The sequence below is a fragment of the Pagrus major genome, chromosome 8 (genome assembly GCF_040436345.1).
Source record: "Pagrus major chromosome 8, Pma_NU_1.0".
Lineage (NCBI taxonomy): Eukaryota > Metazoa > Chordata > Actinopteri > Spariformes > Sparidae > Pagrus > Pagrus major.
This window is the reverse complement of record NC_133222.1, coordinates 7,894,941-7,920,583: the sequence shown is the minus strand read 5'-3', so window position 1 is coordinate 7,920,583 and position 25,643 is coordinate 7,894,941. Positions and strand designations below refer to the sequence as shown.

The window sequence follows — 25,643 nt, the reverse complement described above, 5'->3', positions numbered from 1 at the left end:
AGTACAAGGACCTTCAGACCTCCAGTGTATTTCTGCCACTGCTGCGTTATAAGCTTAAAAGCCCTGACACAAACAGAAACTACATGTAGGCACTAGCCTCCATTATGTTTACAGAATAGGACATGCCTTCAAGCTGTTTGTGTACAAAATGCACATAAAATGTTCTTTGTGAGTCAAGAACCTTTTTCTACAATTAACACAGATGGACATCACTATTCAAACTGCCATGTACTGTAATGGATTACATACAGCTGCAGCAACAGTAAAAGGGGAAACTTTGTAGGTATCAATGAATTTGTGTAAGAAGTTAATTTCCAAATACAACATTTATTTGAGCAGCCATACCCACAATCATTTAAAAAAAAGACAAAAAAGTTGATTTCTTCTGAAATGCAATTAAAAGTGCAGACTGATTGAAAAATCGATTAAAATTGTGGGTGTCCAATCCTTTAGATAGGAGAAAGAAAAACGACTTCTTTCCTTTCCTAGCTGGAGCTTCCAACCAGCACATGACCCCCCCAAGGGGTTTAACCACCTCAAAAGAAACCTCAAACTGAGGAAAACACAAAAATCACTTCAATAAAACTCTGAAAACCAGATGAAACCTGCCCCTGCCCCTGCATTTGTATTCTGCACACAACTTGGCACTGTTTTATCTGTATGTGTGTGTGTGTCTGTGTCAGAGTGTGTGTGTCAGTGTGTATTACCTGGTGTATTTCCTGCCAGCCATTCTCATCCACACAGCCGACCTGTGCATGATCATGCAGCAGCAGCTCACAGCAGTAGGGGTCTCCTCCAACCATCGAGCTGTGGTAGAGGGGAGTCAACCCCCTACTGTCTTTATAGTCAGGTGATGCACCCAAGTCCAACAGCGTCTAGTGGGAGAAGAAGGTTAAGGGGGGAAATAATGCTTAAAATACTTCATACAGTCCCAAGTCTCTGGTGCATCTATCATCAGCATGCAATGTGAAGGTCAGAGTGACAAGTACAAAGAGCTGTAATATATATATATATATATATATATATATATATATATATATATATATATATATATATATATATATATATATATTACAGCTCTTTGTACTTGTCACTCTGACCTGATCACACTTCTGCAAAAGTACTCTTATAAGAATTCTGTAGGAATACTGTAGGACATGTATAAAATATTTGTATATACACTATTATAGATTTGATTTGAACAGATTAGCTAGAGTACGACCTTTCATAGGCTTACTATACCAACAGCAGCAACAGCTTATGTATGTTATATGGCTCTGTGACATTGAATATGTGGGCAATGACAATGACTGAGGGGAAATAACAAATTTCCAATTTCAACAGTTCTGGCTCAACAGGAAATCTATTATATGACTCATGAAAATCCTTTCATTTAGGGTACAAGCCTCCTCAAACCAGAAACATGCAAGGCCATTCAGTGATTATGCCAGCCCATTCAAAGCGGGCATGTTAAGCCTCGTGTATTTAGTAATTGCTCAAGCGCTCTCTGTACTCAATACCTCGAGCACCCTCTGCCACAGACTGCCTGCCTGCAAACTCTACTTTCCCAGAGGGAAAGTTTGAAAGCAGGCAATTGTTGCAGCAAAAGAAATAAAAGAGATGAGTCAGCTTTCTGGTATGATTGTATGTGTTTGAATGCCAGTGTGTGTTATACTCACGATAAGCGCTGTATGGTTCTTGCTGCGCACGGCCTTGTGTAGGGCAGTAATGCCATCTTTTGTTCTGAAGTCCAGATGTGCCCCTCCACTCTTCAGCACCTTGATCAGCTCTGCACATCCTTCCAGCTGTGCTGCCAGCGTTAGAGGACATTCTGTAAAATCCAAGGATGAGCAAGCAAACAATATTAAAAATCCTCTTATTTACAGTGGCATTACTGTGCATACTTCTTAGAAAATGAATATGTCAGTAACTGATCACACACACTGCCCACTATGGTTCTTAAAATCCTCAGTGACTGATCAGAATATCTGCTTTGGCCACTGTGATTGTCAGCCTCCAGTCTACTTAAGTGGTTGCTCGCTGTTGGTGTTAAACCAACGTATTCTAATGTTCCCTTCGCTTCACAGCTTCTCAGTCAAACTACAGGTCACCCAACAGGGAAATCTTCTTTATGGCTGGACAAACATTTGCATAAACGTGAGGAGATTAGCGAAGAGCATAATCCAGCTTTGCCCAGCGTGCAGAAGGCTTATTTCAGAAAATCCATACATGGTCATTTTGTGGTGAAGACAAAAAAAGAGAGAGAAAAAGCATGAGAGAAAAGACAAATCAAGGTTAAAAAACGATAATGAGTTAACTAGAGCAGGGTAGGGATGGGATATCTTAGTACAGACTTCTTCACCTCCTGTGTCTGGATCATGGAAGTTGGGGTCCAGGCCTTTTTCCAGGAACCTTGAGATCTTTTCAGTGTTCCTCTGCTGCACATACTCCATAAACTTCTTCAGGTTTGCCTAATGGAGGGAGACAAGGGACGGGGAGAGGGGGAAGTAGAGGAAGAGACAGCTGTGATTGGGTGATGTAAGACTCATGTGGATGGGGCCGTTTAATAATGCAGTACAGAGATGAAAGCTAAAGTCGCTGCTCTCTCCTTCTGTGTTTGAAGGTTTTATTTCTGCTCTGTCATGCCAACCAAATGGACCATGTGCGGTAGATATATATGCTATAATAGGATGGACCCAAAGAGACAGGAATAGAGCTGTAAAGTAACACTAAAATGAAGACCTTTCCTTTGGAGATTAATGCCAAGAAAATTAGATCCTGAGGCCAACATCTCATTGAGAGTTCAAATATAATGGTGATAATATCGTTCAGTGCCTGAGAACACTTGTACATCACCAGGTCTAACATTGACGTTTAAAACCATTGTCATAAAACAAGCAGACACATGCACAAACCGAGCCCAGCCATAATATACACATACTGTACACACATACACAGACTTAAGTCTGTGATTTAGGATTCAAATTATTTATCACCTTTGCTGATGGGTGTAAGCCTATAGAGTACAGAGTGAAAAGTGAAGCTATGAGCGAGGCAAAAGCACTAACATTTCATGATAGATAACTATAGCCTGAAGAATCAGGGCAACACTCTATCTTGGACTATTTGAAACACAAAATTATAGCCCAGAATGTATCTAAAACAACAGGAATTATTCAAACAAATTTACTACACTATAGTTTAATCCTGAGCATATAAAACATCAATGATAACATGGATGATAGCCTGATATGTTTCTTGAAGATTTAATTACACAGTATCTGCAGTCTCTCGCATGAGCTTCACAGAGAACTTTCATTACTACTGCATTCACTCAAGGTTTCTCAGTCATTATGTAACATCCACATGTTCAAAAGCCTCGAGACACATTACACACTACATTCTACATGACTTAATCATTAAGCACACAGCATTTGATGTAACAAACTTAAACAGAGACATACAAACACTCACGTGCAAGAATGCGAACAGAATGCAGCAGCCATTTCAACACTCACCATGTGCGGCATCGTATACTGTATGTCCCTCGTTCTGAAAAGTCACACTCTACAAGACCTTCTGAAATTCACATCACACACCCCCTTTCTCTTCACAAGTCATCTGCAGCCTGCTTGCCTCGACGAGCCTGCCTCACACCAACATGCTGCGCGGAGCTGCCGACTGCCACTCTCACCATCTCCAAGTCAAACTGAGTGAGAGAAATTCACTTTGGCTTTTTCCTTTTTTTTCCTGGATGTTCTGTGAGGCAGTTGTTATGGTGATGGGACACAAAGACAGCTCTGGCAGCCAATGTACACATGAGTGGGAAGAGCATTGAGTTTGTGAGTGTGAGTGTGGCTGTGTGTTTGTGTGTCCCGCATAATGCCTAAGATAATGCCTTGAAGAGGCTCAGGGACGATTTGCCACTGATCAGCTGGATGTGATGTGTGTTTTATTGCCTGTTGAACAGAGGGTTTTGTTTTATCTGCTTTGCTGAGGGTCTTAATAAAGTCTTGATATTTTCTCCCTCTCGCTATCTTTTCTCTGTGTAACACACACACACACACACACACACACACACACACACACACACACACACACACCACACACAAATGCACAAATGCACAAATGCACATATACACACAGCATTATTTCCAACTCACCATGACATACTGACAGTTGATCAGATTAAAGAGTCAAAGCTCTGTGCAGAACCGGTGCAGTCAATAAACACAATCTGCCCGTATTTTTGCAAGACCAATAATTTGCCAAGAAAATGAGAAAACATTTTAATAGCATCTATTACAACATCCACAAAAAGATTTTTACACAAATTTAAAAATAAGTAAAATTAGGTCATTTTATATTTAACTGTTCAGGATAACAGTTTAATATAAAATGACCTAATTTTACTTGTATTTCAAACCCGCCGATCTAAGTTCTCATAAATAGGTAAGACAGTGTTAAAGTTTATATTTCAAGCTCAGAAACATTTCTAAAATTGCCTTGATTTTATCCTTTGGCAATATCAAAAAATCCAAACTTTAATCTCTGCACCTCTTTCATGTCTCCTCTTTTAGCAATTCTCTTTCTTCCTGACTTAGTCAAAAACTCCCTGTCATGTTCCCACCATTAACAAAATATTGTGGAAAAGCCTTCAGCTGGTACAGAGAGATGAGTGCGGATCATTTTGTTTCAGCCATCTGTGCACTCATACCTATTACTTTTAGTAGCATCAACTTAACAGTAGATAGGTCCGTATTTTGCATTTTCATTTTCATTCATCATCCAAGCCTGTGCATACACACACAGCTGGTGGGAGAAAATCCTCCTCCACAATTCATAAAATGCTTGTGAGATATTTCAATAACAAATGTTAAAGAAGGAAAATTAAGTAGTACTCAGTCAGTCTGCATTTTATTCATTCATTTGCCAAGTTTCACTCAAATATGGATGTGACTACTGTGCCTCAGAGGCTATCATGTGGTAGGTTATTCGCTGTATTCTGGGTGGGGTATTCTTTCTGATGTTTTCTTTTTTCTTAATTCTTATAATGATAGACTATGTAGTCTGAAGCAGAAAACATAATTAGGGGCCAGATAATGCACACAGCAGTAGGTGAAAACATTGTTAAAACCACAAGCAACATTGTAATGTAACATTAAATATTGTTAATTACCTTCCATAAAAAATTAGTGGGTATTGGGAAAGACCATCAAGACCAGTGATATTATCTTGTATATGTATATGTATATGTATGTTCTTTAAGTTTCAATACAAAATTTCAAAAAACAAAATAATTAACAATAAAGTCTTCGGCAAAGATCCTGGAATTGAGCTTAAATAATTAATCGCAAACAGTTATTTTTTGTAGATAGACTTGATGGACTACACAGCAGGGGTCATCAACTAAATTTGTCCAATGGCCAGAATTTTTCAAAGCAGACACTTTGGGGTCAGGACTTAAAATAAAAAAAAGGCTAATTAGGTCTTATGACTTAATATTTTTACTGGCTTACAAAATTAATGTTATTTTTATTTTTTATATCAGTTTAAGCAGACTCCTGAAAAACATGGGAAATCCATAGTGATAACTAGAGTAGGTAGCCTGCTCTCAGACAATCGCCAAGAAGGCAGTCCTCACTACTGAACCCACAGTTCAACTACCAATGAATGAGTTCTTATGCCAACAAAAAAAACTTCTCCTCAGGATCCAAGCAAGCAAACAAATATCCACAGTTTGAGACTCAATACAATAATGGTCCAACAAAAATAAACCAATTGTGCATTGAATACACAAGCTTAGTGATTTTCTGACAACTCTGGAGTTCCCTCCTGTAGTCAAACCAGCGCACTGCTGTCAACTCAAAACAATGACCAGCCTGAGACACCAGCAGCAGAGGATGGAGTTGGAACATAATCACAGCATTTTTGGCTCATTGTCAGGGGTTGGCAAGCTGATCACGATCACTCTCAGGATGGACTGGGCGTGGTCAGTAATGACAGAAATGAGCATTTTCTGAAATCGTAAATATTCCGCATGCCAGACTGGAAGAATTGGCGGGCTGGATGTGGCCGTGGGCTGCAAATTGACATTCACTGCTGCTTTCCTAGGTGTATGAGGTAGAATGTTGTTGGCATGTAGGATTGTCTGGCAGTCAGCCCTGTTTGTACCAGCATGACAACCTGCCTCAAACCACTAAATAAGCTGCCGTAGGAAGTTCTAACCCACTAACACAGAAGTGTATATCAATAATAACAGACAGTTGGGGGGTGGGAGTGTGCGTGCAATGGTGAAGCCATATTGTAGGTAACTATTTCCATATAAAAACAAAAATCTGGCATAGTCGATGAATGTGCAATACATGCTACTTTTTATTACCAGCCTTAAACTTCCCTTCCTTACTGTCCCTAACCATATAAGCAGTAAAAACGATAGACGTTCACTGCATACACACAGTTACTAGAACGTCAGCTATTAGTAGATTAATCGATTATTCAATCAGGAATATAATTTCCAACTGTTTTTGAAATAAATTAAAGCTGCTAAATAGCTCTATATTCCAACTGTAATCACTGTTTTATTGTGTTTGGTCAGTACTTCATCTCTCTCCTCCCTTGATCATGTAGTAAAAATGAAAAGACATTTTCTGTATCCCTGCCCACTTTATCCAATCAGGATAGAGAACTCCATAAAGAGGCGGTCCTGTCTGCTCATGAAGTGCAGAGGGCAGGATCCTCCTGTATGCTGCTGTGTCTGGTTTTTACTGTTACACATTCATGTGGTGACGTAGAAAAGAGGAAGGGGATTACTAACTGAAAAACAGACAGGAAGTTAGCTAAAATGACAATGCTTACAGCAGCTTTAAATGTTTCAGGCATTTTTCAAGCAAAAAATGTGCTTGTTCGAATCTTGTAAGGATTTGCTGCTTTTCTATGTCATCTATGATGGTAAATGAACTTGATGACCTCACTTTTCGCTCTGGGAAACTGTGTTGACCGTTTTTAACAATATATGGACATTTTACAGATGTATTTGTCAGGGTGGTTATGTCCCCCATGAGAACATTTTACATTATTCAATAAAAACTATGCAATTTCACAACATTTTGGACCATTAGTTAACCATATCTGTCTACAAAAAGTTGGAAAATCTAGAGCAGATAAATAAACACAAGCCAGAAATCTTAATAACAAAACTTGTTAAAGATGTCCACTAGGGGCTGAGGGACCTGAAACCATAAGATCTGGGAAAAGTCATTTTGTTAGCCAAAACTGCTTGGGTGCTGCACATAAGCCTTATAGTGTAGGGAAACATTAATTTTAAAAAAAAACTGTAATTAGTTGTAGTAATGAGTTAGTGTTAGTTATAGCCCTAGTATGTACACATGTACATATGGACATAAATACCTAGAGACCTGTGCATGATTATGATTATTATGAACATGTCGACACACAGAGGAACAAGAGAGTACCTCTGCATTACCATACCTCTCATATGTTAATGTAGAGAAAAAGCTCAGTCTAGATAAAAGAAAGCACAAAAGAAATCTGCATTCTTCAAAAAAGCCACAGCTCTAATTCATCACAGATAGATAAAGCGCTTCAGTCACATCCCGACTTATAGAACTGCTGCAGAAAGAACACCACACAAATCCAGTTTTCCTTTAGAATAAAATATGTACTCTTAGTCACTCCATACAAATTTTGTCCAATGAAGGAGCAGACAGAAGCCATTCAGTGATGATTACCAATATGGCAGGAAATTCTCAGGCAGCTGATACTTGTCTGTCACTCTCAAACAGCAGTCACAACAAAATTCTCAGTCTCACAGGGTCTCACCTCAACTGCTCCTCACATCTCACACTTTATTTCAAAGATAAGTGTTTGGTCTGGTGTGGGAACAGTGACAAAAATATATCTTAACAAATATACTATGAAGGTAACAGAAAACCTCATGTTTGCACAGCCAAAATGGTGTACCAAAACTGCTGCAATATGCACAAGCTCATGACCAGAGTAGACAGAATTTTCACACAAAGATTTTAAACAGCAAACCGATACTGTTACCTGCTTCTGCTCACTACTATCACATGATTAGTTTATGGTTTGTTTCCTCCTATTATTTCTGTTTCTCATTTCATGTGTCTTCCTCTTCCATCTGCCATGATTAATCAGTTTGAGGTTATGATAGTATGTCAGAGTCTAATCTTCTATCTATCTCATAACAAGCCCACAGTTTGCATGCTTTACCATTAAGTGTTATTAAAAAGATTGCAATGAGTACGCAGATTAAAAGATGCAGTTATTTACTCATTAGTGGTACTCATCTAGACCCAAAACCCTGAATAAAAGTTTGACTGGTGGTGTTTGTAGCTTCCTTACATACACTACTGTCATGAGGATGGGGTAACCCTGCTGTGCTGGATCGAGAAAAAGGAAAGGGAAAACAAACAAAGATGAGAGGAGAGAAAGAGAGAAAGCAAGGGAGAAAAGAAAGATAGTGTTTCATCTCAGTGCAGGCAGAGCAAGAAACAGCAGCAATAATCAACTCCTAGAATCTGTGGCAATCTACCAAGAAAACAGCCTGCAGATTCAGTTTGATGCTCGGCACAATGTTACCTCGTCTGCTCTACATACGATTAAAAATTACTCTTCAAGAGCACCATTTGATTTGTTTTGTCTTTGATTTGGATATGATTTCAGTCTCTGCACATCTCTTTCACAGATAACTACAAAATCTTTGTGCTACTACAAGTGGAAATTTCCAGAAAAGAAAAGTTTTCTGAACTCTCCTAATATCAATGCTGACTTCACGTTCATTCTATGAGACCCCCCTACCCAGAAATGACACTTCACCGTAGTATATAACAGCAGCTGACTATTTAGCCAGCAGCCAGGTTTTAGACAAGCACCTGATATTGAGACACAGCTTTGTTATTTGTATTCTGGATTTAAGTGCTTAGAATTGTCCTCAGAATTACGCCTGCAGGACGCAGACCCCTGACTAATTCTGCCCTGCCCTACCTACTTTGTTTGAAAATTGGCACATTTGGAAATATGTCCTGAATACTAGGCAGTACCTTGTAAAGGATCACACATCAGTGGCAGAAAATGAGTGGAAGAGCTACTCCAGTTAGCAGGACAAAGCGGATAAAGGTTCCTTCTTTTAGTCCAGTACCCTGAGGAGGCTCTTGTCTCCTCCACCACTAAGGGGGGATTATCTGCCACTACCTGATAAAAGCCTGGGTAGGAGGCCAGAAATTACAGAGACAACACGACTCTCCCCTGCCTCCCTTGCTGACTTCCCTGCCTCTTTAACTCAGTGTGTTCTGCAGCTATTCTCCCTTGGTTTTTGCCTTAGCTTTATAAAAGGAGGTGTGCACATCTAACATCCTGTTCAATAGCTCATGTGCATCCATGTGTGATCCATACAGCATGAACCTATGTGTGTCAGACACTTTCACTGCCCTACATTTACACTCATTACCACATGGCTACATAGCCCGTGGTCCCTCACAGCTGGCCTACAGTACACTGTGCCATGCATGAGTAGTAATTACAATGCTCACCAACATGATGCTTATTCGGGAGGATCATATACTGGCCTAATGTGAGCTGGCCCGTAAAACACACACATGCTCTAAAGCATAACAACTGCTTAGGCAATAAACACAGTGAGCCAGTGCAGTGGGACATCGAGATGCTCTGGGGATCGTCAGACGTCAGGATGATATGAGCATAGCTTAAACAGTTTGGAAAGAGCAGAGGGCTCAAGTGGACGTGGAAGTAGTGATTTAACTTGTCAAAACAGCGTCCTGCTGCCACGTGAAGACATGCATATGGTGACTGATAGATATGACGGGAGGTATTCCCACATTCCCATCAAGGCCTATTGCCTATGCCTACATGTCACATGTGTTTAAAGTCCATGAGAAGGAGGTCAAACTACTATATTGTCAGCCCAGTCTGCAAAATAAAATGTTCGACATTAGGCTTCTGCAAACCAAGTTCACGTTACATTTACACAAGCTTATTTTCACATCAAGAAATGCCCCCATGCCAGAGACCAATGTTTGAGGTGTTTCAAAATTTTTAAGTGTGAAACCACTGCTGTGTTTTAAATGAGATGTTGGGACATCTCCAGGCAAGTTTGTGGCAACAAAACTAGGTATTATAAGCCAAAACATGATCTTTTCCTGTCCCTTACCAAGTGATTTTTGCACCTGAACCTAACCAGACCATATGTACAACCTAAAATTGAAAATTGAACATAAAGAAATGTGAAGTTGTAACATAAAGAAATGTAAAGTTTAAATATGTACTTGGTCTGCTGAAACATACAATGCCAACATTTATTCTGCTGACTGGGTTGACACTGTTGAGTGAAGTTAAGTATTTCATAGCATAACAACATACATAACAACAAAGTAGCCTTTAAAATTAAAAAATTGTCAGTGATCTTATTCTTTTACAACAACTCCGGGATATTTTGTGCCTCCAAATCTTCAGGTAGACCTTGTCAGCTTCGAGCTGTCATATCTGTGTTGTGAAACCTGTTAGGATGCCAAGTGACTCGTCTATTCAGCCTGTCTGACAGTGATGTGGAAAACAGTTGTGACACTGACTGACAGTCTGTTAAATCAAACCCAACAGTGTCACTGATGAGCAGAACAGCTCAAACTGTTGAGATCAATTTGCTTCAATTAATTACTTGCAAGCACTGAATTAATAAATAAATGTGTAGGAAGTTCTGTACATATACAATGTACTCTAAGTACTCTGAATTACAATTGTTACAGAGCAGAGATTCAGTCAGCGTCCATCAATTCAGTCCAACCTAAGCATTAGCTGACTATGTTTCACTTAATGAAATATAGATGCTCATACTACAAATAGTGGCGTCAACATCACTGCTTATTCTTGTGTGTAGTCACGTTAGCAAACACATCACCCTCATCTGGCACAGAGTGTTCCTGATTCTCTGTCTGTGCTTTGTTGACAGTCACTTATATAAAGGCTGCAGTGAGAGTGGGCAGGCCTTGACCCCTGTCTCCCAAATGCTTTGTATCGAGGTTGTCCTGCTGCAGGGGCACTGCATTTTAATTAGACGCACAAATCGAGAGAGACATACTTCGCTATTAGGTAGATGCCGAATCTGGCTGTATTTTCATACCCACACTCACGCAACAGCTTTGAGCAGCAGTGAGAAAGCAATTTACACCTTTCCTTAGTAATGCACTAATAAACACCTGTGTTTAGTCATACTAAGGGTTTCTGGTATTTCCTTCATTTGTCAAAATAACTTCAAATGAATTGACATAATGGGTTTAAACTGTATTGCCCTAGCAATACATAAGTACACACATCTAGCCTCAGAAAAGTGCTGGTTTTGGAGGAAAATTTAATGACAAATGTTACAAATGTAGGCTCTGCGTTGGTAAGTAGTGCAAGGGTGAGTCCGAAATGGTAAGATTAGTTATCAGGACAAAATAAGGCAAGCACAGCTCAACAAGATGAGGATGGTAAACTACAGTCACACAGTTAAGGTGACGCATTATTGTATAGTTCACAATGTGTTGTGTCTTTTTGATTATCTTGTATAAATATGGAATGAAAATTGAAAGAATCATGCAATCTATTCAGTTCCCCAGCGGAGCAAGAGCAAGACAAGATGTAAACAAGTATTAACTAAGTTGCACTTGGAAGTCAGAGGCAAACAGTCAGAGTAGAGACTGTATAGTGAAGCTGATGTACTGCATCTCCCATCTGACTCAAAGTTCACTATGAAAACAGAAGCTCTTTTTAAACCTCCTCTCATCAGAAGGAAAAAAACAGGCAAATGGCTTTGCTAGTTTTATTTGTCAGTTTATTCTATAATTCATGGATTTATTGCAGAGTATGAAGGTCTAGAAGCATGTTCCCATTAAAAATGCAACACGATGACGTGTTGTGGCAGAAACACAAGGAAATGGGGTCACGTGAGGGGAAGAAATGGAAGAGAGTAGTGCAAAAGATAGAAGATAGGAGAAGAGAAAAAAGGGTGAAGTTCAGAAAAGAGAGTGGAGTAGGGCAGAGATCTATTTACAGCTCATGTTTGTCTTATCCCATGCCGTAATGGTTTCTCTTGAAGCGTTGAGCAAATAAAAGTCTTACGACAGAAACATCTGACTGAAAGACAGTAGAGTTCTTATGTAATACTGCAATTGACTACTGTAAAATGTATTTTATCATACAACAATCAGACGTGAGTCTATTTGATTAGAAATCCTACATGCAGACTTCTTTAGGTCTCAGCTGCAGATTCTGTTGAGGTTTGGTTCAAAGTCTGCTGAAACACCAACCCAGCACAGGTAAAATGTGTCCTCTGTAGACGTGTCAGTGAGCGTCAGCACATATGCCGACCATTGTGTGCTCGCTCTGATTGTGAGCCAATCTTATGATAGCAAAATATTGGCTGTGTGTCAAACAAGCTCCTGACTGTCTGTCTTATACCATGGCTTTACACAAACTACTATTGTCTTAAACTCCCTGGGTTGTGAATCTAAGAAAAACATGTAAAACCGTAAATTTAAAAGTGTGTGTGTATTTGCCAGTGTGTCTTTGTGAGTGACTGAGTCTTCAAAGTCTATTTTGCATTCCATACACGGTGACCTATTGGATACATGAGTTGGCAAGATTTAATTAATAAACAGTAAACAGTAACAAAAGCAGAACAATAATATTTGCCAATAAATATAGTTAAGATTCTCTGGCAAAAGTGTTCAACAAATGAGAAACAACTGATCATCATCAAACAAATCACTGTCAATGCTTGGACAGCTCTTCTCTTAATCATGCCAGTATCTACAGATGCTAGTGTCTTTTAAAAAACAAATAATGCTATGAATACTACCTTTTGGAAGCTTTTAACATTTATTTGGAAACATGTTAATTTCTCTCTATGGTAACACTTCTGGGGCCATAATTTGTGGAAGTGTGCTGTATTATGTGGAGCTCAACACTATTAAAGTAGCTAGTAACAGTAACAGTAACAGTTTTAACTTTACGTCAAAGACTTCTATGTATTGTGTTGCACAGATATGTACCAAAGTTAGCACACTAACTACCTAGTTTCTGCCTGTCCTGTCTCGGAAGACCGCTTTGTACCTCAAGCGGTGGTGGTGAGTCACCGTAGCATCCAGTCAGCCCTCAGTCCAACATGAGACGACTAAAAAGTAGCACCCCGAGGGCAGGAAACCATGTTCAGCAGCAAAGAAGCAAGTAACAGAAATAGAAGCAGAACAAGAGTTTCCATCATCATTGGTGTTGCTTTTCACGGCTGGAGACAGCTCTTGACAAATAAACTTACATACTGCTTGTTTAAGTTTTGTAATGTATTTCTTCCAGAGCTGTTGTCTTGTATTGCACTAGACGTTTTGAGCACAAGAGTTTTAGATATCAGGCTAACCTGTACTACTGTATCAGTGTATTCCTGTGTATCATAGGCATCTCGCTGTGTTACAGTACTGTTACAGTTGTAAGCACTGGGTTTTCAGGCTCCATTGATAGTGTGATATAAAGTGCAGTCATTGGCTCTGTGACCATTGTTATGGACAGAAGCCAATTCACTGCCAGCCTGACACAACATAGCAGACAACAAAACACTCCATACCCAACAACACCAAACACAACTGAAGACTCGTGGTCAGTAAAGGCGTTCGAATAACTGTTATCCTATGCATTGTGGAGCTTGTATATAAACAGGGTAGGAGAATATGTAGAGGGTTGGTCACAGATTGTTTGCAGAAGTCTTTTGTGGATGTGTCAGTGAGGGTCACCACACTCTGGCAAAAAAACATTTTTTGAGTTTGCTGCAGTACAAACATTTTTTGAGTGACAAATGGAAACATCTTACTGTGCTAGCAACAAACTGAAGCTTTGTACGAGCCACAATAATGACTGTAACAAATTGAGCATATGGATGAGCAACAAAGAAGTGGTGTAGGAGTTGATTCCAAGGATGGTTTCAGACCCTTTATTTTTTGCAGTGAATCTATATCACGATTTACTATAGTAAATCCAAGTTGACTGCTGCTGCAATTATCCACAAGGGATCAACTTTTCAGAGACACTTTTTAAGTCTTGCTGTCTTAAGTACAATTGACATTATATTTTACTGGCAGATTTAGCAAATCTGTTGAATAAAAGAACAAATTAATTAACCCTCTTGGTTTAATGTGGGTGTTTAAACACCATTAAAAGACAGAGCTGCTATGTGCCGCTTCACGCCTGTTAGAACAGACTGTTGTTTCTTTGTTTGTTGTGCTTCAGCTGTGGTTGTCTATAAGCAATACTGCCTTTATTTCTGTCTGTTGGACTTCAGCCCACAACACGTTTGTCTGAGAGAGGGAGAGCTAAGTAATCTCCAATATCCATACCTAACAGGCTTAAAGTGTAATGCTCTCGGCTACAAAAAGACCAATATAGTGTATGACAGAGTGTGGACTTGATCCCGAGGAATAGGATTTTCTGTGAGGGGAATCTTCAACCTTTACTGTATAGCGGCAAATAAATCTCAGTAATTTGATACACCCTTGAGCTTAGGGGGAGACTAACGCCACATGAAAAAGCACTAGAGGCTTGAGGATGAAATTTATTGGACTCATTGGACACACAAACGTGCACACACGCACACATACACGTACAATTACACTTACTGATTCATAATTTAGCACACTGAACACACGTTTTATTTATGATGTGTGAGTGCAGTAAAAATAAACCTCACCACATTCAAAGACAGTGATGGTGGTGCTGTTGCTATAGCAACAGCATCTAACACGTCATTGACCATGAATGTTTTTTGGGTACATGCAATTCAATTGTACACCAGAAGATTTAGAAAGATCTCACAGCTTGTTTGGTTCACAGGACACAGTCATTATCGTAATAACCGTAAAGCATGTTCTAAATAACTTGCTCCCTCCTGTGTCCCTCAGGGTTTTTAGAGATTGAGTACTTTGTCCATTGACTGCAAGTGTCTTGTTCATCTAGGGGGCTCCTGATCTTTTTATTGATGATTTTTGAAGGGTAATAGAAAACAGATAGAAAAAAAGAGAAACAAAAAACCCTCTCTGCATTCTAGCGTAAAGCCAGCCTTTACCTGGACCCATGCCATCTGCTGACAAAGCATGGACATACCAGTATGATGACCCTATTATGAGGGCTATCTCTGTTTTTAACATGATAAGACAGACAAATTGATGATCTGATCCCATCCCTCAAATATGGAACATGTGAAAACAGTCTTCACCAAAAGCTCATCTGATGTGATCAGTAACTTTCTGTTGATGTAAAATCTGTGTCATTCATACACCTAACATTACAGAAATCAGCAGTGGTACTCAGATGAAGCACACATACATGTCAAAGTGGATGTCCGGACTGCACTCAAAAATTCCGCTATGAATATTAAAAATCAACACGACTTTCTTTGTCACAAAAAGTTGTGTCAACTTGAAATACTGCAAATGCCGAGCCACAAACTTGAACAGAAAGTCCAGAAAATACAAAGCTTGCAAACAGACACTACAAACAACATGTTGCTCCACAAACCTTTCTCTACAGGTCTCTAAATAAGTATAAATAACCTGTGACAGTAACCTGCATTTACTCTTGATCTCATAAGTCATTTTAGCAGAGTGTTGTGTCTAACCTCTGTGGCCCGGCTCCTCGGAGCTCTCTCTGAACGCAGCAGCATGGTGCCTCCTGAGAAATCCTTTTCAGAAGCACTGGAATAATGTGTTTTAGCTCTGTATAATATCTAGTATTCCTCTTGATGAACTACAGTTTGGGCAGGCGGGACAGTGTGTGCTAGCTCTGACAGGGTTGGCTAAAGGCCGGAACAAAGCATGCCACGGCCTCTTTCCCACTCATCAACACACCCACAAACACGCAGAGCACCGGCTTATTGTTTGTGGACCCCACAACACATTCTGCTGTACGCTCAACCAATTCCACCCACCTTTCTGGCCACACTGGCAGGCATGGCTTTATCCAGCATTGTCTCTTCCATCAGTAATCAGATCTGGCTTATTTTTCAACCCATTAATGCAAAAACAGACGGCAGAGGCATAAACAGGAACACACACATGTGAAAATCTGTGTTGATGACCACACAGAGACACACACACACAGGCAACATCTCTTTGAAAGGCAGATCATTCATGGGTGTTGTTATAGTGATCTACAGGATCCTATTTTCATGGTGGTGCAGGGTGCGAAACGCGTTGTTGCACCGGCAAACTGGCATTTCTCCCACAGTACACCCCCAAACATATAGTGAGAACTTGATACAGCAGTGGACGTGAAGTCCTGTTAGTTCCAATGAAAGTTGCTCAGTGGCGTATGAACCGAAAAAGTAAGCATGCACGCTGGCTAACTTCTGTTTGAGCCCTAGTCTAACTTGAAAAGGGATAAAATGATTTATTCGTGCGACTCTTCCAGACTTTTTAAATGTTATTGGACCGAGCTGATGACGTTCAGATATTAAAACAAGTCATTTTGCGGGGGATGTGACTGTAAAAACCCCTTATTGGCCCCTGTGCGTCACATCACGTAATGTAATCACACAGTTTGACCACTATGTCAAATAGGCTTCAAAGTCTGACATTCTTCCTGGGGTCTTGGTTGCACCAAGATTATTTTCTCTACTGTGCAGGTTTTGCATCTTGGTGACTCGCTGAGAGCATCAATGGGTGGAAAGGCGCTGTAGAGAGTTATCAGATATTATCTGTGTTACTGATAATTAATGGAGGATTACGTTTAGAAGGTCTTGCTGGAAGGTTCCAAATAGGTATTTTTGAGCATTTCACAACTTCCCCAGTATTTTGCTACCCGTCTCAGCTTGTTTGAAACGTATTGCTGGCTTCAACTTCACAATAAACATATATATACAAAAGTCAATGAAGTTGATGAGGTAAAGTACAATTACCGCCTCACAGTTGTATGCCTCCGAGCACTAGTCACTAGTAACGTATGCTCCCAGTCTCCCCTTCTGTTCCTGAGTTATGGCGTTGAATAATAGCAAGAAATGTTCATGCAGAACATTATGATGTCACAATGAATTTGAATTCGTCATTACGAATGTAAAATGTCATTACCCCATCGTTTCGTCCAATTAGACATTTGTGTGAAATTTTGTCAAAATTAGTGTATGAGTTATGGCCAATGACTGACGTGACATCACAGTGGCCTTGACCGCCAAATGCTAATTAGCTCATCCTTGAGCCCAAGTCCCTCTAGGCATCCCAGAGGCATTAACGAGAATGGGACAGATGGACAACCTGAAAACATAATGTCTCCGGCCACGGCTGTCACCAGCACAGAGGCATCAGAATGAATGTTTGTTTTTCAGAGTATATGTCTAAGAGGGTTAGCAAATTATGTTGTTTTTATTTATGTTTTCCACAGCATCCCAACTTTTTTGGAATCAGGCATTTTATAATATTTGATAATATATATTCTGTTCCCATCCTGTATCCAAGTGTAGCACTGATACAGCAGGCAAGCTTTGACACAAAAACACAAATAGGTCCACTTGGAGCAGTGCCCCTAACGCAATGGGCAGGGTGCACTTGACTGTGATCATCGCCGCATGGTTCACAAATATAGAGCCGTATACTGTATATTAAGTGAGCTGGAAATGTGGCCTGATTTGAAAGTTAAATGTATCACAAACAACACCAAACCATTGGGTGCACCTGCCTTCAAGGAAGACAACAATGTGTATGTGAGGACCGAGATGGAAAAGTGTATCCAGCCGTATTTTGTGAATGTTTGAAACATGCTGAGTTTAGAGATGGATGAGCAATTGATTATGCTGCAGAAATGGTTTCAGAAGTTTCTCTGAATAATACATTATCATATATTTCTCTCTGCGCCACTATTAAAAGTTCATTGTTACCACCATGAATGTAAGCTGACCAGGTGTGGATGAAAACAACATTTTTCATAGCCACAGTTTCTACGTGGGGTGGATGATACTAAAAGATAGATTCTGGATTGAGTAATGACTTAAAGTCAGTGTGCACTCCAAGTTTTAGACCATAAATCTGTCACATGAAATATGACACTAGAGCTCTCTTGTTGTGTGTATGCATGACTCTGTGTTTTTGTGTGTTTGTGTTTATAAGCAGGGTGGGTAGGGTGGATGAGGGGAATGCATGCTGTCATCAGAATCAAGTCGAGTCTAGAGAAAGAAAGAGCTGAATCAGGTTCAGTCATGTGCTTTTAGACAGACACACAAACAGACACCAGGACACCGGCAGGCAGACAGTAGGGGGACACAGCCAGGGGCTGACACACAACTAAAGAGTCCAAAGGTGAACTGGAGCCCGCCTAGTAAAACATATGTCCAAATACAGCTGAAAATATAGCAAAAATAAACCTCCCATTCATTTGAATCATGGCTGCAAACAGGCCGGGCCAGAGAGCACGAACAGAAGAGGGTAGCCAGCAAGCTCCAGGCTAAGAGAGCAGGTATGTGGGTAGTGTATTTATTCAGCCAGATGATTATTAGAACTCTATTGTACTTTATGCCTCTGGCACCCTATTCTGCAGTCATCTATTCATACTGCCTGACCTAGAATGATTGAGCCTCCTGCTAGTGGGATGTGGAGCAAGAGCCATACAATGTGTTATTTATTTTTACTGTGAAATGAACTTGTGCAATGACTTGTAACATCATCAAGACCAAAAAGCAAGTCCAGTTCCAGTTCAGTTAAATGGACGGTTGAGTGTATGGAGGCAAAATGCTAGATACTTCCACTTTTTGTCAAAAACAACAGTCATGATCAGAAGTGTCTAAAATGTCCTCTCAGATTTCAGAATGCACACACAAACAAACCCAACAGCAGACAGGATTTTTGCAGAGAGTACATGGAGTTTTATGCCAACAATGGTCTTTCTGTTGGGATTACAAAATAAGATATTTTTTATTCTGCCAGTGAAGGCAGGTGGCTGTGGTGTGCATGAGTGTTATCTATCACAGAAATGTAGGTACATTATGAACCATATCACACAGAATGGGGAATGTGGAGGTGACTGCATCCACTATACAGCAGATGTCAGAGGCTGACTGATGGAGAGCAAACTGGGAAATTGGTCGATTTAAATTCTGCTTGTCTTGTTGCCTGTTGTCACTGAACCTTTTCCAATATAAACACAATAGGAGTAGGACAACACACTTAAACCAAATTCGTAACCTGACCTCAGCTCCAAATTCGTGGATGTCACCAATTTCTACATGTCAACGCAGAACTTAGTGAAACTTTCAGAATAGAATCATCACCAAACTGTCCAAAGTGCCATGAATCAATCTGGTTTAAATTTTAAGGTAAAGAGATGCTATGTCTGCATATTCCTACATATCTTCTACTGCACTGACATAATACTTAAAGGTGCACTATGTAGTTTTGGGAAATACATTTTAATTAGAAGAGGAAGATCTTAAAAAAACTAAATAAACAAACTCTCCTCCTTTTCATGCCTGAATAAATGGAATAGACAACACAATTTTACACTGTTTTACTCTGTTTATGTTTTAAGGACCCTGCCACTTTTCTAGCTTTAAACAGTGTTCTGGGACCTTTTTTTCCTCTGAGAACAGTTTGTTTATTCAGTTGTGGAAAAAAAATTCTGAGTTTGTATCATTACCTCATTAATATTGTAAATATTAAAAATATGAGTTTGAATTTTCTTCTCTAAAAGTAGGGAAATTATAAACCTGTGCCATATGGTTACGTATTTTGGTGGTCTGTCGAGTTTGAATGAAGTGTGTTTTATGATGATAAAATGACTATTTCTGTAAATGGGGTCTAGTGGATTTGGCGAGAGTGACATAGAGGCTGTTTCTGTTTCTGCTTCTGGTCTAGAAGGATTTAATTCTTTTAAAAAAAAAAAGTCATTTTCTGCAGGGATCCTTTCCGTAATGTTTTCACACACTTACAATAACAATCTCAGTCTGAAAGTACAAAAAAGGCACTGTCAGTGGACTTACTCTGACGGTCAAAGTAATATTAATAATAACAATAATAATACATTTACTTATTTAGCACCTTTAAAGAACAGACATCACAAAGCACTTCACAAAAAAAACAAAGAAAAACAAAAAGCAAACAAAGAGACAGAGCCAGAACAGACATTTAAACCAGACAACCGGCTAAAAAAAAAGAGGCAAAGCAAAAAATTAAGAAACAAATCACCCCAATAGCAAGTCTAAACAAATGTGTCTTTAGCTGCCTTTTAGAGGTGTCACTAGTGTCCACAGTTCCAGCTCCACTGGGAGAGAGTTCCAAGGCTTAAGAGCTACATTCTCAAAAGCACCATCTCCTTTTGTCTTTAGCCCAGGGCAAGGTACAGATAACAAACTGATCAGAGGACCTCGGAGTCTTACATGTGTTAAATGGCAGCAGTAGCTCTTTAATGTAGGCAGGTGCCTGATCATGCAATGAAGATTACAAGGATCTTGAATTAGATTCTAAATTTGATCGGCAGCCAGTTGAAAGACATAAGGATTGGTATAACATGGGATCTTTTGGTGGACTTAGGGTTAGAAGCTTGGCAGCAGCATGTACAACTTGTAAGCCCTTGAAGATTAGGTTTCAGCTATTGCAGCCCCACTGGGGCAATCTACTGGACCAGTTCCAAAACGTGTTGTACCTATTAGTCATTGACGAATATATGTAAACATAGGGCCCAGGCAATTAAGCATGAATCACAAAACAGAAACAAAATACTTAACATTAACAGTACCTACAAGCAGAGACCCACATAAAGCTTACTAGGGTGTATTATGAATAGCCTGGGGCTGTAGTTTCTACATGGCCTGGTTTCAGTGCATACTGAAAACAACAGAATAATTTTTTTTCTAATCTGTCTAATCATGTATATGTCTTACAAACACAAAAACACATACACCCTACTCAGTTTAGGTGAAAAAGTAAGAGGGGAGGTGAAGAAGTAAAACATATTAGACTACAGTGCTGTAAATTGTCACAGAAGAACTTTCAAACATACTAGACAAGCAGCAGTGTACAGAAGACACACACACTTATGTGTGCAAGCAGCAGCCCAGTGCATAGTATGCAATTAGGCATCTGAACTTTTAAAAGAGATGGTCACCCTACAAGGCAGGGCCAAAACAAAAAAACAACTTACACTTAAGGGCATTGTGTAGTTTTAATGTACACCAGCTGAATTTGTAATTTTATGAAAAACAAAGTTACAAAACAACAGAAAGGACATAACCCTGAACTCTAAATGATGGACTTCCATACCACATACATACCATACATACTGTATGAATAATTGACCTGATACACTCACATAAGACATATTTTTGTGGAATATTTTGTAGAGTAGATCAGCTCAGGTCAAGCTGCCTGCAGGGCATAATGTTGACAGCTGCCACCTGCTGAGCCCTCACTGACTGAGACTGACAGCTCTGAGACTCTCAGCAGAGGTTCACAGAAAATACTGTGTGTGGCAGTTACTCAGATTAACAAGTTTACCCAATGTGCCCTAGATATAATGCTGTCTTTTCAGCTCTTTGCAGCTTTGTTTCTCTCCGACACACACACACACACACACACAAACACAGAGTGAGGCTGTCTCCATCAGAGAGCATCAAAATGACAGCAATGTGACACATGCAGAACATTATGATAAAAGACAGTGTCCAGAAGGCAAGATCTGTCCTAGAGAGTCCCACTGGCATATCCTAACAGACACATTGTCACATTCATGCATAAACGCATTTTAGTACACACGTGCACCCGCATGTGCGCACACACACACTTGCATACTGTGACTGTGTGCCTGCCACAAAAAGACACGCGCATACACAAAATATGTTTTCCTTTACTTACTCAGAGATCTAAAGGCAAAACACAACCACACACACTGGTCACAGCTATCACATCCACACATCTTCTGACATAATCAGGCATACAAATATATTCACACACTAACAAACACACGCAATGATGCAAGCCCATGGTGAGTAACTGAACCAGTGCAGTAAGAAACATTAGCATTCTGTCGGGGTTTCAGACAAGACTGCACCAGCTCTTCACACAGCCAACATGCAGCAGAGCATAACAACAGAACGAAAGCCAGAGAGAGAGAGAGGAAGAGAGAGAGTGCATAGACAGGTAGGCAGGGATGGGTTTGGGAGTGTTCGCAAATAATTGGAGATAGAGTATGCAAAGCAGAAAGGCAGAGGAATGACAAAGACATGTTTAAACCAGAGATAATGATAAAAATTAAATTAAAGAGATGATGAGAGCAATTGGGGTACCTTACTATTGAGTCTGGCCTTCCTGGCTGCTTTAGTTCTTCTTTCCTTTCTTTCAGCTGCTTTTCTTCTGCCCAGAGCGGATCCCATCTCACACACACACAAACACACTCCCTGTCACACGCGCAATCCCGTAGGTCAGCTACAGTCCCAATACCAAAACATCATCCACATGGCCATATCCAGTCCCCCTCCTCCTCGTCTCCTCTCCTTCTCCTTCACTACCTCTCGTCTCGTAAAAGTAGCACATGCACACTCACATGGTCACTCACACAAGCACTCACCCCAGCACGGATGCACACACTGACTCCTGTACTTGCACAGACAGACGGAGAGATGGTAAGGGGTGATTTTGCAGGATGCTGGAGCTAACGGAGGGAGGGTGGGGAAAGAGAGAGCTAGAGAAGAGGGAGGGAAAATAGAGGGAGGAGTGAGAGTGTAAGACAGAGGGAGTGAAAACTGAAAGAGAAAATGAGAGGGAGAGTGGGTGTGGTGTAAAAGCGAGGGTAGATATTGATATCCCAAGTGAGAGGAATTAAAGAAAAGAATGAGCAGGAGAGAGGGAAAAGTGGAAATCCCTAATAGATGTGAAAATACAGAGGGGATATTGGTGCAATCTCAGTTATTACAGCGATGTGCTAAACCAAGTGTTACATGACAGTAGGAGCTTTAGGAATATTGACTAATGCTCATGTTTTTGTCTCTCTGTGTTCCTGAAAATCAATGGTTTTTAAATCTACAAATTGTTTGAACAAATAACCCCAATTACACAACTCACACCTATACAGCACAGAATGTGTGTGAATACGCATGTAGTACATCATCACACATCAACACAACAACAGAGATACATACATCTCAAATTAGAAACAGCTGAGCCCTCTCTACAACTTGGAAAATATTTTTAAAATCCCATGTTCCATGTCTCTGTTTGCGTTTGTGTGTGTGTGTGTGTTCATGTTTTATCGCCAGCTACTGTATGTCTCCACTTTGTTCAAAGTACTACATTCCTCTTCTTTTAAGGGGATTATCCATAAGGGGACCTTTGTGTGTGAGGGATTCCCCACTGGAAATATCCTCTCATCCTTTGCCATGAAGTTGTGTGTACAATTGTGAACTGTGTGTGTGTGTGTGTGTGTGTGTGTGTGTGTGTGTGTGTGTGTGTGTGTGTGTGTGTGTGTGTGTGTGTGTGTGTGTATTATACAAAAATCCCACATCAGATTTCATGGTGGTTGCAGTTGCAATAACACTGCACTGATAGAAGGGTTTAGGCACTGTACAAATGCTCAGTGGGATCTAGCATCTCAGAATAATATCACACCTACAATGAGCTACATTCTATGTGTAGCTTCATTGTAAATTGAATATAATGCAGGAATTCTCATTCACAAATACAATGAGCTATGCAACACAACGCCTCAGTGTAGGAGGAATAGCATTACTCTGCAAAACGCTTGTGAATTATGCTTTCCCACACATGTACACAACAAAAATTTGGCATTATGTCAGCACTGGTTTAGCGTGAGAATCATAATGGACAAAATCATTTTATCCAAAAGAACAAATATATATATATATATTGTATACAATTCATCAACTGGTTCTATGATAATAGCACAAATGAAAGGCCCACGATCCGGCAGTGTACATGCTTTGTTGGCTCCGTGACCACATTACCAAATAGGGCGTCACTAAATGCTTTCTACTACTGTATATGCTTCTTTAGTTTCTTCCACCCCCTCCCCAGCCGTCTCTATGGCTATGAGGCTTTCATTCATAATTGTACTGTATATACATCACACCAATCTTTCTATCCATCCATCCAGCAACCAGCATGCCTACTGTCTATATATATTATTGGCTGCAATGGTATAAAAGTCCAATAAAACTGCATAAGATTTGTTCTCCAGTATATGTTTGAGGAGTTCCCTACAAGGTCATACACATCTGCACTGATGAATCCTTGGTGCAGGATTAAGCATTAGTACTCTAATAAATAAGACAGCAAGTTATCTTGTGAGGAACTGTTAATTCCTGGAATGCTGCTCTCATGCAGCCCAACAGTTCTTAGTGGCAAAGTAGTGTAGTTCATAAAAATTGTATTTTAAATAATAGCACAGATCCTGCTGGTGACTGAACATTGTACATTTAGAACATCTCTTAACCAACTGGAAATTTTGGGGGTAAATTCAAGTTTTAGATGTTAACGACAGTTAATGACTGAGTCAGTTTAAGTAAAGTGCCTAAAGGACTACAAATACTAAAAGGGTTTGGAGGATTTCCATCACTGGAAGCCCTTTGTCCCACCGCAAGAAGGCCAACCATTCCGCAGCCCTTTCTATCACATGGCCAACCTCCTACACCAAGCACCCACACACATGCACCCTTTTTTTCCTCTAAACGTATACAATGTTAATTCCCTATACTGCTACCCTGTGTGGTTAACCAGGACAGTTTCGGGGTGAGGAGGTCTTGCTGGGTCGAGTGAAGAGGGGAAAAAAAAAGAATGGGAAAATCCTATCAATTATGACCTCATTTTAAACTTTAGCCTGCGGCTAATGAGCTCCATACCAGCAAAGTAGGCTAATGCTTGACCTCTCCCTGACAGTGCAGCTTGCTGCAGGATGAATAGTGAATGTCGTGACTGCTAAAGCTGCAAGAGTCACCCATAACAGGATTTCCCGCTTTACCCCTAGATGTCATTATGCAACAAAAGCAAATCTGCCATTCAGAAAAAAGAGAGTGGGGCAAACGTCAATGCTCCATTACTCTGCAACATCACTTGCCTAAAAGCTAATCTTCGCTAATGCAAGCCCAAGCGAATATTTTGTTTTAATTACCACTGCCAAGACAGAGATCTGTAAAAAGCCTTTAACATTCATGACTGAATAATCAGCATACTACAACTTTTGCTAGGAATAATTAATATACAACTTACATAAAGTCAGTGTTTCACAGAGAAACATTTCATACATCTGCATATAGTTTGCATATCTGCACTTCTGGAGTAGACTACAGACTTCAGGAGGACTATGAATAGTATATGAACTAGGAGATGCATCCCTTCTACATTACTTTCACTAAGGGCACAGTGGATGTTGTAGCATTTATAGCAGCCAGGTTGGTGTGTTAAATGCAATCAGACTTTTCCAGTTTTTCATCGTTTAAATCTGTGCACAATATTTTACAAACACACATAATAATGTATTTTGTGAACACATGCATTGTGAGATATATTTGACCTCATACTGATTGGTGCATCTGTGTTTAGGTGCCTATTATGTTCCCTTTGCTGTCTAACAAA

General features: G+C 40.0%; 1 protein-coding gene across 1 annotated transcript in view; it reads right to left on the bottom strand.

The window, feature by feature from the left end:
- Positions 1-25,643, bottom strand: part of shank3a (SH3 and multiple ankyrin repeat domains 3a) — a 195,123-nt gene that overhangs the window by 85,829 nt on the left and 83,651 nt on the right. Inside the window, exons 6-8 of the mRNA XM_073471272.1 lie at positions 2,363-2,471; positions 1,680-1,831; positions 708-875 (exon numbers count right to left, since the gene is read on the bottom strand). Of these exons, the coding sequence (XP_073327373.1) occupies positions 708-875; positions 1,680-1,831; positions 2,363-2,471 (429 nt within the window). The remainder of the gene's footprint in view (positions 1-707; positions 876-1,679; positions 1,832-2,362; positions 2,472-25,643) is intronic.